General features: G+C 39.2%; 1 protein-coding gene across 3 annotated transcripts in view; it reads left to right on the forward strand.

The window, feature by feature from the left end:
* cog6 (component of oligomeric golgi complex 6) overlaps positions 1-19,602 on the forward strand; it is a 117,011-nt gene that overhangs the window by 93,375 nt on the left and 4,034 nt on the right. For all 3 annotated transcript variants that reach the window (XM_059646738.1, XM_059646737.1, XM_059646736.1), the window contains exons 13-17: positions 436-553; positions 5,213-5,344; positions 10,419-10,586; positions 12,367-12,474; positions 12,568-12,621. In XM_059646738.1, the coding sequence (XP_059502721.1) occupies positions 436-553; positions 5,213-5,344; positions 10,419-10,586; positions 12,367-12,474; positions 12,568-12,621 (580 nt within the window). The remainder of the gene's footprint in view (positions 1-435; positions 554-5,212; positions 5,345-10,418; positions 10,587-12,366; positions 12,475-12,567; positions 12,622-19,602) is intronic.

The raw sequence follows: 19,602 nt of genomic DNA on the forward strand, positions 1-19,602 counted from the left end.
GAAGGTGAGATCAAGGTCAGATCAGCTATGATCATATTAACTGGCAGAACAAGTTTAAGGGATCATATGGCCTTTTTCTGCTCATGTTTCTTATGTTTTTGAGTAATTGAGCAGAATTGCGCATTAAACCTGGGATATTTCAAGTCCCTTTGGCTCACATAATTAATCTTCCAGTATATTAGGATAATGTAGTTCCCTTTGTATGAACTTGGTTAAGTGTTCAGTCTATTCAACTGTAGTGGCACAGTGATTGCAAGAAAGTCATCAGCTGTAGCCAAGTTGCCAGTTACAGTACTCTACTGTGACCTTATCCTCAGTAGAGTTGTCTGAGTATAGGCCAGTAATCTCCAGATTTGTGTGGGGTATTTATCCAGGAATCTGTTGACAATGTTGAACCAAAACTTGCAATTCTGATGCTCTTTTTCTTTTCAACAGTGGAATTGTAGGAAATTGTGCAGCTACATTGCTGACCACAATTGAAGAAATGCATGTTCTCAGCAAGAAAATGTTCTTCAATAGCCTGAGTCTTCATGCCAGTAAATTAATGGACAAGGTGAATTGTAGAAGCAACATCAATCATTGTAGTAACTTTCAGTAGATCCTTTTCCAGTACAAATCAACTGATGGTAAAAGAAAATAACTAGCTGTGTGCGGCTTTGGAATATATTTCATTTCTTGCATTCTTTTCAGTGCTGATGCCAAAATACACTTCTTTGTAAATGGAGCAGCTGAAAGATTAGTAACGGTACTTCAGAGACTGTAGTTCTGTTCTTAACTGTACATGTAATATGCTCAATCAGGATTTTCATAAAGTTTTGAAGCGTTTTTTCGATAATGTCCACTTTCCATTTGTACTTTGTTTAAACTCTGAAATGAGAAAATCCTAAAGATTTAATGCATATCTTGAATGCTGCCTTGTACTAATAGTAATGATATAAGATGCAACTATAAAAATTGACCGACCATAGGCTACCTGCCTGTCCTCCTTAATAGAATTGTCAAAATTATCCAGTCTTTAAATACCCTTCCTCAGAAGATGGTGGAAACGGAGGTTTTCAATATTTTTAAGGCAGAGGTAGATAGATTCTTGATAAATGAGGGTGAAAGGTTATTCAGGGTAGACAAGTTAGGGTTGCAACCTAATCAGCCATGATCTTAATGATGGCCCACTCCTGTTTCTAATTCTCATGTACTATATTCGTGTCAAAGGTCAAAACAAATTGTGACTGCATTGATTAGCAATTTCACTCAACCCAATCTGTTTTTTAGTTATCATACACCATCTTCCACTTCCATAACATAGTCAGTCACCACCCCACTGCTAATGTCTTCATCCATGCAGTTGTTAACTCTGAATTCCACTATTAGAAACCTCTGCTGTTCAACTGGTCTACGTTGTAGCCTCTGTAAAACAAAACTCAGCAGGTGAGGAGAACAATGTAGAACTCCAAAAGTATATAGAAAAGTTTGTGATATTGGCACATGAGGTTCAATTCTAAGAATTGTGACGTGATACGTTTTGGCAGAAAAAAAATTTAAAAGATAACATAAAATAGGGCGTAAAATTCTAAGGGTTGCAGAGCAGAGGGACCTGATGTGTATATGCACAGATTTCTGAACATGATAGACAGGTTGAGTCAGGAATTACTAAACCATATAGTATCGCTTGGCTTTATTAGTTGGGGCATAGAGTCTGAAAGCAAGGAAGTTATGCTGAACTTATATAAGATGCTTGTTGAATCTCAGCTCAACTATTGTTTACAATTCTGGGCGCCACCTGATAGGAAGGAAGTGAACACTTTGGAGAAAGTGAAGAAGTGATTTATAAAACTAGTTTCAGGGATAAGACCTTTCAATGATGAGGATGGATTGAAGAAATTGGGACTGTTCTCCTTGGAGTGAAGAAGGCTGAAAGGAGATTTGACAGAGATATTCTAAATTATGAAAGGCTGGACACAGAGTGTAAGCTTTTCCCAGTCTTAAAAGGATCAAGAAGCAGCTTTGTGGCTGAGGGTATAGATTTAAAATAACTTGCAAAAGGAGTAAATGCAAGGTGAGAAGATTCTTGCTCACACCGTGAATAGGTCAGGTCTGAAATGCACTGCTGAAATTAGCTGGGGAGGTAGATTCAATGGAGACATTCAAGAGGGTTTGGATAAGTATCTGAACAGAAATAATGCGCAAAGATAAAGGGAAAAGCAGAAGATTGCCAGTAGTTTATGATCATTTGAACAGTCAATGCAGACACAATGGAACAAATGACCTCTTTCTACACCATAACATTTGTGATTTTGAGAATGCAAGTTATAAAAAGAAAAATCCCAGACCAACATTGACTCCCGGTCCAACATGCCCCCAGTTTTCAAATTCTGATCCTTGCTATTCAAACCCCTTTGTTGCTTTGCCTCCTCTATCTCTATAATCTGCTACAACCATTGTTTCCTCTAATTTCCCATTTGTTGCACTGTGATCCTCTTAAGATAGCCATATATCTGCATTGAAAATAACAATTGCTGCAGATCACAGCAGGTCAGACAGCATCCATGGAGAGAAAGCAAGCTGACATTTCGAGTCTAGATTACTCTTCATCAGAGCTGAAGTGAAGCGTGGAGGGAATAGCATTTGTGCTACTGTTGTGGGTGGAAGGTTTTGGGGGTAGGGTGCTGGTGGAGAAAATATGTTCAGATTAAGTGATTGGAATATGAGAATGGCAAAACAATAATGCATCTGCTGCCAAGTTGAAAGGACAGTAACTGGCATGGGGAGGGGAGGACATGATAACATGCTAAAAGAAAAGGAAGAAATAGTTCACGCTTTAAAGGTGTTGAACTGAATATTTTTAAGTCCAGAAGGTTGTAAAGCGCCTTGTCTGAAGGTGATGTTCCTCCTGTTTGTGCTATGATTCACTGGAACAGTGCAGCATGCCGAGGTCAGACGTGGGCACACAAGCAGGATACTGTGTTAAAAAGACCGGCTACAGGAAGGTCAGGGTCACGCTTGCGCACAGACCTGAGGTGTTCAGTGATGCAGTCACCCAGTCTGTGTTTGATTTCTCCAGTATAGAGTGGGCCACATTGGGTGCAGCGAACACAATACACAAGATTGGAGGAGGTACAGGCAAAATGCTGCTTCACATAGAATGACTGTTTGGGCCCTCAGATGCTTAGCAGGGAGAAGGTGAAGGGGCAGGTGTTGCACCTTCTGCGGTTACATGGGAAGGTGCTGTGGAGAGGGGTTGTGGTATTTGTGGTTGTGGAATGGACTGTCATGTCTCAGAGGGAGTGATCCCTGTGAGATGCAGAGGGGGGAGTGAGGGGAAGATGTGGTGGTGGCTTTCTGTTGGAGTTGACTGAAATGGTAGAGACTGATCCTTTGAATGCGGGGACTGATGGATGGATGAAAAGTGAGGACAAAGGGAACCTGAGCATACTGTTGAGTGATGGTAAGGGAGGACGCTTGGGTGATAGGTCAGATGTGGTTGAAGGCCACGTCAACCACAGTGGGCAAGAAAGCACGGTTATGGGAGAAGCAAGCCATGTCAGCAGTGCTGTTTTGGAAGGTGGCATTGTTCGAATGGATGCAACGTAGGCAAAGGAGCTGGGAGAATGTGATGGGATGGTTGCAGGACATGTGGTATGACGTGCTCTAGTTTAGATAGTTATGGGAGTCAGTGGCTTTGTAGTGGATAGCAGTGAACAGTTTACTCCCTGAAATGGAGATGGAGACATCAAGGAAAGGATGATGTGAATGTTATAGAGGCATGGAAATTGGAGGCAAAATGAGTGAAGTTTTCAAGTTCCTGGTGGGAGCATGAAGTGGCACCGAAGCAGTTGTCGATGTACCGAGAAAAGAGTTGTGGGAAGGGGCCAATGTAAGATTGGAGCAAGGATCGTTCCACACATAAGCAGGAAAAACTGTCATCCATGCGGGTGCCCGTAGCCACTCTTTGACTGGGCAGTGGTGAGATGAATTAAAGGAAAAATTTTCCAGTGAGAGAACAAATTTTGCCAAGTGAAGAAGTGGATGGGGATTGTTCAGGCCTCTTGCCAAGGAAGAAGCTGAGAGCTCTCAGACCATCCTGGTGGGGAATGGAGGAGTAAGGGGTTTGGACATCCATGGTGTCTCGGAGGCAGTTAGGGCCAAAGAACTGGAAATTGTCAATATGGTGGAGGGTCTAGGAGGATTCGCGGATGTATAGGTGGGCAGGGTCTGGACAAGTGAAGAGAGGATGGAGTCAAGCTAGGAGGAAATGAGCTCAGTGGAGCAGCAACAGCCTGATACGATAGGCCTACTGGGGCAGTCTAGTTTGTGGATTCTGGGAACGAGGTAGAAGTGAGATGTCCAGGCTTGGAAACCTACTAGATTGGAGGCAGTGCGGGGAAGATCTCCAGAGGTGTTGTGGTCGGTGACATCTCTGGCAACAATGGCTTGATATTCGGATACAGGGACATGGCTCACAGGGGTGGGAGGAAGAAGTGTCCAAGACTGACATTGAACATCCGCAAGGTAAAGTTCTATTCACCAGACTACAACAGCACCACTTTTGTTGGCCAGTTTGATAACAAAGTTAGGGTTGAAGCCAAGAGAGTGAAGTGTTGCAAGTTCAGAAGGGGACAGGTTAGAGTGGCTGAGAGGAGCAGAGAAATTGAGACAGCCAATGTCACATAGGCAGTTTGCGATGATGAGTTCGAGGGCACGAAAGAGGCCAGGAGATGGGGTCCAAGTGGAGGTGAATATTGGAGGCGGATGAAGGAAGGGTACAAATATTAAATGGACTGCTTTTTCTGTATAACTCTCTTGTCCTCTGTTCCTATGTGATTAACCTTCCTATTCTGTGTGGCCACAGACTCGTGCAGCTTAAAAGGAACATGATCTACAACATCATGCAACTCTGTATTCCTAATTCTGGCATGTTACACATGCTCAATAGTCATCACTCCACCATTAATAGCGGCACATTCAGTAATCGAGGCTCTAGGTTGTAGAATTCCATCCACCTCCCTCTCCGCCTCGTTATCTTTCTCTCCTACCTTTAGGCATTCCTGCCTTTTTGACTAAGCTGCCCTGTTATTTCATGATGTGATTCGGTGTGACAACACCCCTGTAAAGTGCCTTGGGATAACTTACTCCCTTAAAAGTGCTACCTGAAGGCAAGTGGTTGATTTGATGACCAAAAAGAACAAACGTAATGCCTCAATTTTAATTCACACAGGTTGAACTCCCTCCTCCAGACCTTGGACCTACCACTGCCCTGAATCACACTTTGTCTCTCTTACGTGAAGTTCTTTCCTGTCATGACTCTTCGGTTGTTCCACTGGATGCACGACAAGCAGATTTCGTCCAGGTAAATTCATACTTACCAAAAATGTGATTGCTTTGCTCATAGACCCTGAAATTCTTCAAGCGTATCCATTTTTGTATCTGTTTGTATCGCAATAATGTTTATGGTTGGTAGAGACATGGCACTTTATTTGTCTTTGTTTTAAGTACTTTAAAATTATTTCATTATTTTCGGAACACCATTCTATAAATATCAAAAGCTCACTCTTTAAAGGTGTTTTATCTTTTTATCACAAGAATGCCCGTATTGTGGATTACACACAAAGTAGTCTGACCAGCTGTTTTGTTTTCACTAATAAGCGTGATTAAACTATCTTTGTTGAATGTCATGGAGGTTTTGAAGAGCTATCCTTTGTGTGATTTATGGATGCATCCTAAATTGGTACACAAACATTTCTTACTATTTGTATATTAACAGTGTTATTCAAGTTTCTTGTCAATGAGAAACTAAAATAATAAGCCCACTGTTCTCATTTAATTGAAAATGAGTGCTTGAACTTCCATCACTTAATGGAAGAATGAATTGGGTCACAAACACTTAACAACGTTTTTTTTGGCAGGAGGGACAACTTACCTCTGCCTTCATGACCCCATTCCATTTTCACTTGGCCCTTCCATAGACTGGGAGGGCCATAGATGTGAAAGATACATACCTGTTCTGTTCTAGGTCAGGGTCACCATTGTGAGCACTGCAGAAAATTGCATTTCTTCCAACATGCTCTTTTCATGTGCTGATTTGGGTTTTGAAGGTTCAGATAAAGTGTACCTCCTTGGGGAATTTGTTATTATTTGGATAACCCTATTGAAGATTTAGGAACATTCTGAAAGGCGAGTGTAAAATATTCTGACATCGTCAAATGCCACTATTAGACTGTTTATTGCTTATTAAAGCTATTTCAAGTGCAGTAATTCATCATAGAAATCTGTTGCTATAAAGGTTGAGACTTTGTATTGAGCACCATTGTGTAAATGTTTTCATGCAATGTAGTGCTGTTTCCAAAGAATCAATTGTGATAATACATTAAATGTAAAAAGCAATGTCCTGTTAACATCTGCTGGCATGTTTGGTGTTGTGATGTTAAATTAGCTGATAACTGTCTGTTGAAAGAATCCTTGCTTTTGAGAGTAGAAAATATTTCTGCACCTCCTCCTCTCAGTTGATTGATGTGAACTCTCCTTTGAAATGGAAACAGCACACCATTCTGTTATATCATTATCAGAAAGGTAGCCTGAATCTTTTATTACAGTTATGGCCATTATGAATGCTTGACTGAATTTCAAAGCTCTAATGGATTCAATTAAGCAGATAGTTTATTGATCTAAGAATGATTGAAGGTTTAATAACAGAGTATGCCTTTGATGTGATTTCTTGTTTGTTTACTGGCCTAATAGGCATTTAATGGATTGCGCTTTTTTAAAAGTTGATATAGTTTAATTTTTCTTTCCAGTGTCAGTGATTGCAGGCTTGAATTCAAAGACATGCTAGATTGTTAGAGATTTATTTTTTCATAATTTTAAAACAGCTATTTGTTTAGATCGTAAGGACAGTACCCAGTAGATAAAGGTTGAGAAATTATGAATGGTACATGAGTTGTGGGCATGGAAGTTGTGGGCAAGTATTGTATGTGAGGGTTGACATATAGGGGATCTTTGAGTAATATTGGAAATTGTCCTGTGTTGCAGAATCCGGGTGGGCTTTCTGAGTGGTCCACTTCTGCATTCAAGCTCCTCACACACTTCTTTGTGGCTTGCAATGTGCACAGCAAACAGATTCTTGTGTGAAAATCCAAAGTCACACATGGACTGGGGTGACATTTCAGAAGGATAACAAATGCGTGCCAGGAAATTAAGCGAAGTTTAGTATGTAATTTGCATCAGACTTCACTGTTAAGGACCTCTAAAATTACAAAAATAGTAAATATTCAAAAGCCAAATGTTGGGAAGCAAATAAATGCACCAGCTAAGGCCAGTATATCCCCTGGACCCGATGGGCTGCATCCTAAAATATTATAGATTACATGGATACAGGGTGACACAGACCGGGAACTACGTAGTTGACATTCTGGAAAAATAGGCCAAAAAAAGAAAGGAGATGGAGTAGCTTCACTAATTAAAGAAGGTGTCAGAATCGTGCTAAGGTGCTAAGATATAGATGCAATTGACTGTGGTGTGGAATCAGTTTGGGTGGAAATGAGGAATAGCAATGGAAAGAATTTGCAAGTGGGACTCCTAAGTCACTAAAGATTTTCCTCACTATAGGACGACACGTAAATCGTGAAATAATGGAAGTACATAAGAATGGCACTGCAATTGGGTAAATTTAAGACACATACTGATTTGATAAATCAGATGGGCAAGGGGAACATGGAAGACAAAAGTTATGCATCAGAAATTATTTCTTCGAGTTGCATGTTACACACCCTAGCTGGGAATAAGCTATTTTATATTGAGTAATGTGAAATGAAATAGGATTAATAAGAGATTTTGTAGTTGAGGATCTTGTAGTGATCACAGCATGGTAGAATTTCAAACGCACTTTGAGGGAGGGTGACTCGAATCTCGAACTAATGTCTTCAACCTAATTAATGGCCATTGCAGAGGTCTAAAGAAAGAGGTGTCTAAAGTGATCTGAGAAAATAGGCTAAAGGTAAGTTCAGTAAATGAGAAGTGATAGACATTTACGCAGATATTTCATAATGCTTAGCAAAAATTTATTCTGGTCAGAAAGAACAATTTGATGAGAAGGATGACCATCGTGGTTAACAAAAGTAATCAACTAAGACATGCAAAATGGTGAAACCTGTTAGTAGGTCAGCAAATAGGGATTTTATTTTGGAACTAGCAACAGACAACTAAAATGCTAATTAATAGGGGAAAAATGAATTATGAAACTAAATTGTCTAGAAGTTTAAAAAATATAGCAATGGTTTCTGCATGTATTTAAACAAAAGCAAAGAGAGTAGCTAAAGTGAATGTGGGACCTTTGGAAGAAGTGATTGGTAAAATGGCAGATAACTTCAAACTGATATTTTGCATTGGTCTTCACATTGGAGGACACTATGAATATCCCAAAGATATCATATAAGCAAGGTCCTAATGGGAAGGTTGATCTTGGGACTGAATGGGATCGACAGTCTGAAGAACCAATAGGTCTAAAAGTAAACAAGTTGTCAGGACCTGATGGCCTTCATCCAAGGGATTTAAAGAAAATGTCTGCAGATATAATGAAAGCATAGGTCAAAGTTTTCCAGAACTCGCTGGATTCTGGGAGTTTTTCAATGAATTGGAAAACTACCAATATGATACCCTTGCTCAAGAAGGGAAAGGAAAGAGGCAGAAATCCTGGAATTCCAATCCTAATATCACTGGAATCTATATGCAGCAGATGCACTGCAGCATTTCGAACACCACTACTTTCTCAATGGCACTTAGGTATGGTCAATAAATCCTGTCCAGATAGCAACACCCACATCCATAAATGAATTTTTAACAAAAATTGAGAAAGGCTTCAGAAGGCAGCAATGGAGAGGGATTTTGAGGTCCTTGTGCACAAGTCACAAAAAGCTAGCATATAGATTTAGTGAGAAAAAGGAACATAGAAGCAGAAGTAAGTCATTCAGGAGTCTGAGCCTGTGTCACCATCCAATGAGATTAGAGCTGAATAGGGAAGAGAAATGAATGAAAGCCTTTACTTCAAAGGGAATGAAGTATAAAAAGAGGGATGTCTTGCTAAACTATATAAGACACTAGTTAAACCACATCTAGAATACTGTGAAAAATGTTGAACCCATTATCTAAAGATAGATAAATTGAGATTTTAGGCACTCTGGAGAAGGTTCACCAGGTTGATCTGAAGTGTGGAGAGACAGTGTTATGAAGATGGGTTGAGTAGGATGGTCCTGTGGTTATTGGAGTTTAGAAAAGTTGGAGGTGACCTTATTGGAACACAAGATTCTTAGAGTGCTTGACAGGGTAGATGCGGAGAGATTGTTTCCTTTTCTACCCTCAGAGGGCAAAATCTTAGAATAAGGTAATGAATCTGCACAATACTTTGTCACAGAAGGCTTTAGAAGCTGGGTCGTTAAGAATATTCAAGGCTGAGATGGACAGATTTTTAATAAGTATAGTAAAGAAATCAAGGATTTTGGAGAAGAGGCAGGAAAGTGGAGGTATAACAAGGGCGTCATAGATCCAGAAGGTCAGAGTTCTTACAGCACGGATAAAAGCCCCTAGTCCATCATGTCCACACCAGTTGTCAGCCACTCATCTGTTCCAAATTTGTTTCCTAGCACTTGACCTATGGGCCTTATATGCTATTACATTTCAAGTACTCCTGTAAATACAAAATTGAATGGCAAAACAGATTGAATGGGCTGTATGACCTGCTTTTGCTCCAGCATCTTATAGTCTTGTGTATAGAAATGAACCCACAGAAAAATCAGGTTTCAGTGTAAAAGCTGATGCTACAATCTGTGTTGTACTCCTTTTATATGTAAGAACAAAGAAAATTACAGCACAGGAACAGCCTTCAGCCCTCCAAGCCTGCACCAATTGAGATCCTAAATAGATGAATGAAAAATATCTTTAATCAAGCATTACGCTATCTTTAGTTTTAACTTACCTGTCTGCTGTTTAGAACATTTTATTTTTACTGTTTATATTTATTATTTTCTAACACTTGGAGACCAGTGAAAGTATGTCTTCTGCTTTCTATTGTGTGTAATGTTAAATTTGAAAGGAAAAACTGAATAAACATCACACTGAAATGAATAAACTTAATTAATTGAAACTCCATTTAGCAAATCGGCCAACATTGCACACTGTGTGGTCAGTTTTGCAAGTATGGCTGATGAGGTACAGTCAATACCTTGCTTATTGCAAACAGCCAAAGGTACTTGCTATTGATTACAATCCTCTACTCTTCAGGACATAGGGCCTATATCCCTAACATAAAAGCAGTACAGAAATTCTTATTCAGGTTTTGTACTACCAAATGACTATTTTAAGTGTGCACTAAAGCCTCAGGTACGCTGTTTATCTAACTAAGTATGCTGAAATATTTAACTTTCTTCCATCAGGTACTTTCCTGTATAATGGACCCACTGTTACAGCTGTGTACTGTATCCGCCAGTAACCTTGACACTGCTGACATGGCAACATACATGGTAAACTCTCTATACATGATGAAAACAACTTTGTCTCTCTTTGAATTTACTGATGAGCGACTTGAGATGCTTCAGTTTCAGGTACGTCTCTTAGGGATAACCTAATTTGAATTTCATGCACTTGCTACTTTTATTTCACATTTCCATTTTTTTTTGTGTTATTTAAATGACAGAATTGCCTATGGATTTCTGTGTGGAGTTTACACATTCTCCCTGTGTCTGCGTGGGTTTCTGCCACGTGCTTTGGTTTCCTCCCACAGTCCAAAGATGTGCAGGCTAGGTGAATTGGCCATGCTAAATTGCCCATAGTGTTCAGGGATGAGTAGGTTAGGTGGATTACAGGGGGATGGATCTGGATGGGATGCTCTGAGGTTCATTGTGGACTCATTAGGCCAAAGGGCCTGTTTCCACACTGTAGGGATTCTATATTTAAAAAAAAATCCTTCATCAGATAAGGAGACCAATACTCTAGATGTAGTCTCACCATGCGCTATCCAATGACAGGAAGACCTCCCTGTTCCTGCAGTTGAATCTCGTCTCCAGGAAAGCCAGAATACCATTTTCCTTCTTCACTACCTGCTGTACCTGAAAGCTTATTTGCAGCAAGTGGGTGTACAAGGATATCTCATTATATCTCCCCCCTTTTCCAATCTATTGCCATTCAGATGATAATCTGCCTTCCTGTTCTTGATACCAAAGTGGAGAACGTCACATTTACCCATATTATACTTCATCTGCCATACATTTGCTCAATCATTCAACTTATCCAAATCACACACAAGCATGTCTGCATTCTCCTCACAGCTCATCTTCCCCACCCATATACAGCCTTCTGACATCTGCAAACTGCGCAATAATACTTCTGCTTTCCTCATCAAAATTATTATCATATACTGTGTAAAGCTGGGGTCCAAGTACTGAACCCCGTGGTTTACCACGAGTCACTGCCTGCCACTTGGAAAAAAATCTATTTATTCCAGTCATTTGTTTCTAACCTGCCAATGTACAAAATGGTAGCCAGTTTTCACTCAGCAGAACTTTTGCAAACAGCACTATGATGGTGCTTTTGTTTTATGAGAAGCATTGGCCAGGACAGTGGGTATAACTCCCATTTAAAATAATGCCATGCGATCTTTTATGCTGTCTGAGAGTGTAGACAGGGCCCCTGTTTCACGTTCCATCTGAAAAACTCTGACAGTGAAGCACTCATTCACTGGGAAGTACATTCTGATTTTGAGCTTAATTGAGATTTGAACCAATAACCTTCTGACACAGAGTTGAAGGTGCTACCGGTTGAATCATAGCTGACATGTGTACTTACATAGAACATAGAGCATTACAGCACAGTACAGGCCCTTCGGCCCTTGATGTTGTGCCGACCTGTCATACCGATCTCAAGCCCATCTAACCTACACTATTCCATGTACGTCCATATGCTTATCCATGGGATACTTGATTTAACAAAAATTTAAACAAAAAACTTGATTTAACAAAAATTCCTAATTGGTAGTATGTGTTCTTATTTCTTCTGAAATGAAAGCCAAGTGTGTGGAGCCTGTTTTTTAACATAAAACATCCAAATAATATGTTACAGTTGCAACAGAACGCACGTTGAAGAGAAATCACCTAGAAACAGCTATGGACTTGCATTTCATAGTTCAACTCAGGACATTCTCTGCTTTTGAATGGAACCATTTGGGGCATGTTTGGACTGCTCCCATTGCATGATCGGAAAAGAATTTAACTGATATGATCATGGAATGCAAGTTGAAGCACAACTTGGCAATTCATAAGCTCTATTCTTAATACTATTTGAATGGGATTCAAGGTTTGTTTATGAGTTCTTACTTTCTTTCTGCAGATTGAAGCTCATTTAGATACTTTAATAAATGAGCAGGCTTCATTTGTATTAACTAGGGCAGGATTAAGCTACGTTTACAACAGCGTACAACAACACAAACCAGAGCAGGTAAATAACAAATATGCGGTTTAACAGGACCATTTAATGCCCAAAAAGCCAATTATGTCACATTTCTAAATTATGCTTTTTCCTGTTTGCTAGGGTCCTTTGTCCAATCTCCCTAATATGGATGGAGGGTCACTGAAAACTGCCATGGTAAGTGGGTTGAACAAAGTATTTGTAATTGTTGATAAATAATTGAATAGAGCAAAGTTAATTAGCATATATTAATGCTATTCTATATATGCATTGTATTTTATGTCAAGTATATTTTGATCCAACCCATGTACTTCTAATCATGCTGACTCTGATAGCTGAAATGCACTTCTTCATGTTGCTTCATGTAGCAATATTATTTCTTTGAAGATTGCTCATGGAGGATTGATGAACAATATAACATTCCACACCTTGATAAAGTATTGGTGCCACATGAAAAAATGTAGCTTAAGAATGCACGGAACAAGAAAAGATTATTCCGATTGTTCATCAAGCCTATCTCTTCAACAAGAAATGTATAATCTTTACAAGTCTCCTGTTCGTTTCCTGTTTAATTTTCCATGCACCGTTCTGCAGAATTCCTGTCTGGTTCCAAAGGTAACAAGTGAGGGTCCAGAATATTCAATGTATTTCAACCCTGATCTGCTGCTTTTTCACAAGCAGCCTCCTCCTTCAGCTCTTCTGCAGGAACACAGTTCAAGAACCCTATTTTGTGGAAATAGTTCAAAAAATAACTTTCAAACTTAAAGATAATTGAAACTAAGTCAAGTTAATCCTGATGGAATACAATACCAATGATGTTTATATTCTACGGTGCAGAGTGAATACTCTGTTTTCTTGTTAAAATTTCAGAACAAAGTGAAACCACATTTTTAACTTCAGTTGTGTTTCATATCATTGAGCAGAGGTAAATATTATTAATAATTTTCTAGTCACTTTTGGATTTTAATAGCTCAAGTCGTGAATCTGTGATGTGTGATGGAGTGTGATGAATACCAGCGCTGAGCAAATTCGAGGAACGTAAGAACAAGAGTAGGTCATAGAGCCCCTCAAACCTGTTCCACCATTCAATGAGATTTGGGTGTGATTGTCTTTGGCCCTTAAATTTTTGTTAAGCAAAATATTATCTATCTCAGATTTAACAGGATGAGATAGATTTTTTTTTATTAGAAACAGGTTGAAGAGTTATGGAGAATGACAGGAAAGTGGAGTTGAGGCTGAAATGAGATCAGTCATGATTGTATCGAACAGCAGAGCAGGCTCAAGTAGCAGCATTGCCTACTCCTGGTTCTTGTATTTTCTTATGACTGCGTGTATATATATATATAAATACAAGTTTATTGAAGGCACTTTAAAGCCAAATGTACACTTTTCTTTGCTGTTGAGAAGTATTTTAATGAAATTTTCAGAATAGACTACTATAACTAAAGGTATCATTGTCTTACCAGACCATCAGGCTATTGTCTCATTGGAGAAAGATGACTGCTGGTGGCTTAACCTGTGTGTCAGTAATCCTCATGCAGACAGAAAGAAAGAGGAGAGTCCTTCATGGTAAACTGAGCTGGTGAGGCAATTGAGCCCACACTGATGCTATCACTGCATTGCAAACCGTCTGCAGCCAACATAGCAAACTGACCCCCACTTACACTGGAGGTTACAACTAAAGAACATGAACATATGTTTTGCCGTACGCAACTCCAGGCATCCTGAAATGGGGAGGCGCTGGCCTAGTGGTATTGTCACTGGACTGTTACGCCAGAGACCCTGAAAACATTCTGGGGACCTTGGTTCAAATCTTGTCACAGCAGATGGTGGAATTTGAATTCAATAAATATCTTGAATTAAGAATCTAATGATGACCGTGAATCCATTGTCAATTGTTGGAAAAACCCGTTTAGATTACTAATGTCCTTTAGGGAAAGAAACTGCTATCTTTACCTGCTCTGGCCTACATATGACTCCAGACCCACAGCAATGTGGTTGACTGTTAACTGCCCTCTGGGCGATTAGGGACGGGCAATAAATGCTGCCTGGCCAGCAACACCCTCGTCCTGTGAATGAATTTTTAAAAATGCTGTACAGCTAATTAAACATTCTATCGCATAATCAATGTTATACTATTGAGAAATGGGGATGGTAGTGTGAAGAGAGAGTAATATAGTTCTTGCAATTTATATGAATTTCAACAAGGCCTTTAACAAGCTCCCGCATGGGAGGCTGATAAAGAAGCTAAAACGTAACTTGACAAGTTGGATCCAAAATCAACATAGCTGCAGGAGACTGAGGGTGTTGGTAGAAGACTGTTTGTGTGACTGGAGGCCAGTGACCAGGGGATTCCATAATGTTCTTGATACTTATAAGCAATGTAGATGAGTGTGGGAGTGGGTGGGGATGATAACTTGTGGGTGACACAGAGATTGGCTGGGTAGTTGACAGTGAGGAATGAGGTCTTAGATTACAGGAGGATGTAAATGGATTGGTTAAGTGAGCAGATCAGTAGCAGATGAAATTTAACCTTGGAAAGTGTGAAGTGATGGAAGTTAGAAGAAGAAGAAACAAGACAATGAATGACAACACTAGGAAGCTCAGAGGAACAGAAGGATCTCGTGTTGTTTGTCCACAAGACCCTGAGGGTGGCAAGCAGATTAATAATTAGTTAAGAAGACGTAAGGGACAGTTGCCTGTATTTGTCAAAGCATAGATTAGAAGAGCAGCGTGTTTATGTTGAAGCTGTACGGGCCATTGTTTGGCCACAGCTGAAATCCATGTAAAGTGTAAATCTCTGCATTGTAGAAAGGATATGATTGCACTGGAGGGGGATGTAGAGAAGATTCAGCAAGGCTGAATATGCTCAAGTTGTTTTCTTTAGAGCAGAGAAAGTTGAGTGGGGACCTGATAGAATTGTATAGGATTATGAGAGACATGGATAGAGTGAATACAAAGCTGCTGTGCCCCTTTGTCAAAGGGTCAGTAACAAGGGGGTATAATTTTAAGGTGAAAAGCAGGAAGTTTAGAGAGAACTTGAGGAAAACACAGGATGGTGGGGGTCCGAAATGCACTGCCTGGAAGCTTAGTTAAGGCGGGGTAACCTCACAACCTTTCAAAAAAAAACTTGGATGACAAAATGTCGTAACATCCAAGGCTATGGACCTGGTGCTGGCAAGTGGTTCTGTTGTAGATTTAATGTAGATTTGGCAAACAGACTTGATGAGCCAAAGGACCTCTTGTATGATTCAATCATTCTCATCGGATAATTTGCTTTTGGGATAGCATTGAGGGAAATATACATCGCTCAAACTTCAATGCTGTTCTTTGAATAGTGTAATGGAAGCTTTTATATCCACCTGAGTTGGGTTTTTAGTTTAATATCTCACCTGTAGGAAGGTATCACTAACAGTGCAGCACTTTCTCAGCATTCTACTGAACTGCCAGCCTAATTCTGTTTATCTTGCCTTTGGAGCCCAATCTTTGAGTTAAAATCAAGAGCCCTACCACTGAGATAAGGTGCAATGATTCAGTGCAGCATCATCAGAGAAACAACGTGACATATACTGAATAAAGACCACATCTGTCACATTTTTCATCGTATTAACTGTAGTTTAGAATTTTTTCAGACAGAATATATTGTGAAGATAAAACTGAAATTCTGATTAATTCTGTCTAAAATTTGAATGTGCTCAGAGCAGTAATGAAGATACAATTTGTTTGACTTGCCAGTTGATCCTGCAAGGTACTTGGAAACATTGTTGTGCAACCTTTGTATACAAACATGTCGCCAAATGTATTCAGAAACAACCAGCTTCTTTTTCATTAATAAATCACCTTTTGTTGTGGTAAACAAAGCACATATATTTTATTCTCATATTGAACAGTTCTTTTCTGCCCCAAAATGAACCTTTTTTGTAATTTCCTGAAAGTGGCTCAGCTATAATGTAGTCCCCGTCCAAAAACAAATTACAGGAAAGCTAACAAAAAGAATGAAAAGGGAATAATCATGTGAGCCAGGTCACTATCTGTGTTATGACTAAAGTGTGCTTCCTTTGTGCTTTATAATGGCAACAAATGTTGCTGAAACACTAATCATTACTCTTCGATCCCATGCAGTTAACTGCACAAAACGCAATGTTAGTACACCAGGTTCTGTGTAAGACATGATCTTAGTATTTATAAAGTCAGATATTGTTGTTTTAAGATGAGCTAAGTATGTTTTTATTCTTACTTTGATCAAAAATTTAACCAGATCTTGCTGAGTGCATAAGAAACACTTGTCTAGTCATTGTGGACAGGAAGTGGCTTCAGGAACTGTGTTGTGCCATATGAGGCCATTTCCTTCCTTGCGTCTCTGCTGGAATTCCAGCATATCAACACAAAAACACTGAAGGGAAATCTGAGTTAAATAAGGTCATTAATTCTTTTTATGTATTAAATAACAAGGATACCTTTTTACATGTAGCTGTTGAATGAGTTATGTTATTTCTTTAATCTGGGACCAAATTTGTGAATACCTGAATTTTCTCCTGAATATTTCACTGACTTAATATGAATTAATTCACATATTGCACTACATGACGCAGGATTTAGATTTTTTTATTGCATTATTTGATACCTGTGTTTAAACCTAGAATGAGCCCGGTGGAACAACGAAATAAGGATGAAATAAGATCACACAGTCCCTGTCTGAGGTGTCCTCACTCCCATTCCCAGCTTGGCTTTGGCATGTTTGTATTTACTCATCCTTCCAGTACTGAAAAGCAGTAAAGGTCTGAGTTGAAGTTAGTTTGAGTATTGACACCATCTTCTTTATTTCCTTTAAGCCACATATTTGTTGCAATTTAAATTGAGAATTGCCCAATGTTTCATTAACTAACACTTTCTGTTAATAGATATTATACTATGACTTCAAAATCTAACAAGGTATATATTAAATATTTGCCAGTAGCAGAAGCCCAGCTTGCTCCAAAGCCAAGGCCAAAGGCATGGATGCATTTTTCAAACAAACATTTATAGGGAGCATTTGCCTCTGGTCTTGACATTGAGCTCATTATATAAGTCTAGTTTCAACTTTACCTGAAAATATATCCCAAAACAAACAGCACTTAGGTAAACCCATATAAAAGTTTGAATTCTATTAGCATTGTCAATCACATTTCTGCAACATGGCTGTAGGACAAAGTTGCTTAAGAGAAAATAAATTACATGTAAGCAATTTGTCTCATTTTATAAAATAGAAATTAATAAACAGAGCAGCATTTATATGATTTTGGCTATTTATTTTATTGATTGAGGTAATAAAATTGGAAAAACTCAGTATAAAAGTGAATTTTAGCAAGCACTGTTTTTCATCAGAATAAAATCCATCCAAATTACCAATCATCCTATTAATTTGAAGACCAAGCAATGATCAAATATATGATTGGATTGTCAAAATGTAATCAGAGGGACTAGGATATGGTATAATCTGAGAGGGGTATAGCCATATAAATAATGTGACTACAATAGCAGGTCAGGTGTTAAAACTCCTGCAGTGAGTATCTCATCTCCAGATTCCCCTGGATGAATGCAGTTCCAACAACCATCCAGGACAAAGCAGCCAACGTGTTTGGTACCACATCCACAAATATTCACTCCTTCCATCCTGGAGCCCAGTGGCAGTAGTGAGTACCATCTACAAGATACCCTTTAGAAATTCACCAAAACTGCTTAGACCGCACTCACTAAAGACACAACCATTCCATATTGGAGGACAAGGGCAGCAGATACATGGGGCCCTATCACCTGTAAGATCCCCTGTAAACTGCTCACCATCCTGACTTGGAAATATATTACCATCCCTTCACTGTCATTGGGTCAAAATCCTGGAACTACCTTCTTGATAACATTTTAGGTATACCTGTACAGAATGGGCTGGGTCAGTCAAAGAAGGCAGCTGATCACCACCTTCCCAAGGGCAGTTAATGATGAGCAATGAATGTTGACACAGTCAATGATGCCTACGATCTCTGAATGAATAAAAAAACACACCTGTGGAGAATATTTGAGGCTTCCAAAGATTTTGAGGATGGAGCAACTGTTTCGAAGATTTTTTTTCAGAAAACCTTCAACTGTCTCTAAACAGTTGCACAAATGAGGCTGCTGAATTAGTCATTTGTCTGTCTGTCTCTCTCTCTCTCACATTGCTGCCCTTAAGGGTCTCACACTAAATAATTCCAATTATTCTCTAGCCTACAGCAAAACACTATATACAATTTACTATTATGCAAACCCTTGATCAGAAACCATTGCAATAGCTACTGTTGGAAATTGTGATATTTATCATGGTGGAACAAATTATTACTCTTGTGAGTTTGTGCTTAGGATGTAGGAATGACAAGATGGAGGAGCTTTGCACTACATCCAGGATATGAGCTGTGCCTGAGCTGGAGCCCCTTAATATTGATATTGAAGGCTGAGCCAACGTGTTAGTTTTCTATTACCATCACTGTGGCTCATAGTGTTTTTCTGTTCAATGTTCTGAAAAGGAAGGGAATAGCATAATGGTAATGTCACTGGACCAGGAATTCAGAGGTTTGGGCTTCTGGGGACATTGGTGCACCATGACGAAGGTGAAATTTGAATTCAGTAAAATCTGGAATTAAAACACTCATCTGACAGAGATAATGGGAACTGCGGATGCTGGAGAATCCAAGATAACAAAGTGTGGAGCTGGATGAACACAGCAGGCCAAGCAACATCTAAGGAGCACAAAAGCTGACATTTCTGGCCTAGACCCTTCATCAGAAACCATTAATTAATTGATTGCCATAAAAATCCACCTGGTTCTAAAGCACTAACATCCTTTAGGAAAGGAATTTACCCCCCTTATCAGGCCTACATGTGAGTCATCTCTGCCCTCTGGACAATTAGTGATGCCTGTATCACATCAATGGTTTAAAAAAAAGTTGCACTAATAATGGCACAACAAAATTGCAAACAAACAGAATGCTTCTTTATGGATTTTTTTTCGCATTAGTTCCAATGAGTTTAACTTCAATATTGAAGTGAATAATTTATTTCTGCAAATCCTGCTAATTAAAAAAAATCAATTCCTTATTTATTGAAAATCTTCAGTAGTTTAACATTGGAAAAATAGTACATACTTTT

The sequence above is a fragment of the Stegostoma tigrinum genome, chromosome 6 (genome assembly GCF_030684315.1).
Source record: "Stegostoma tigrinum isolate sSteTig4 chromosome 6, sSteTig4.hap1, whole genome shotgun sequence".
In the NCBI taxonomy this organism is placed as follows: Eukaryota; Metazoa; Chordata; class Chondrichthyes; order Orectolobiformes; family Stegostomatidae; genus Stegostoma; species Stegostoma tigrinum.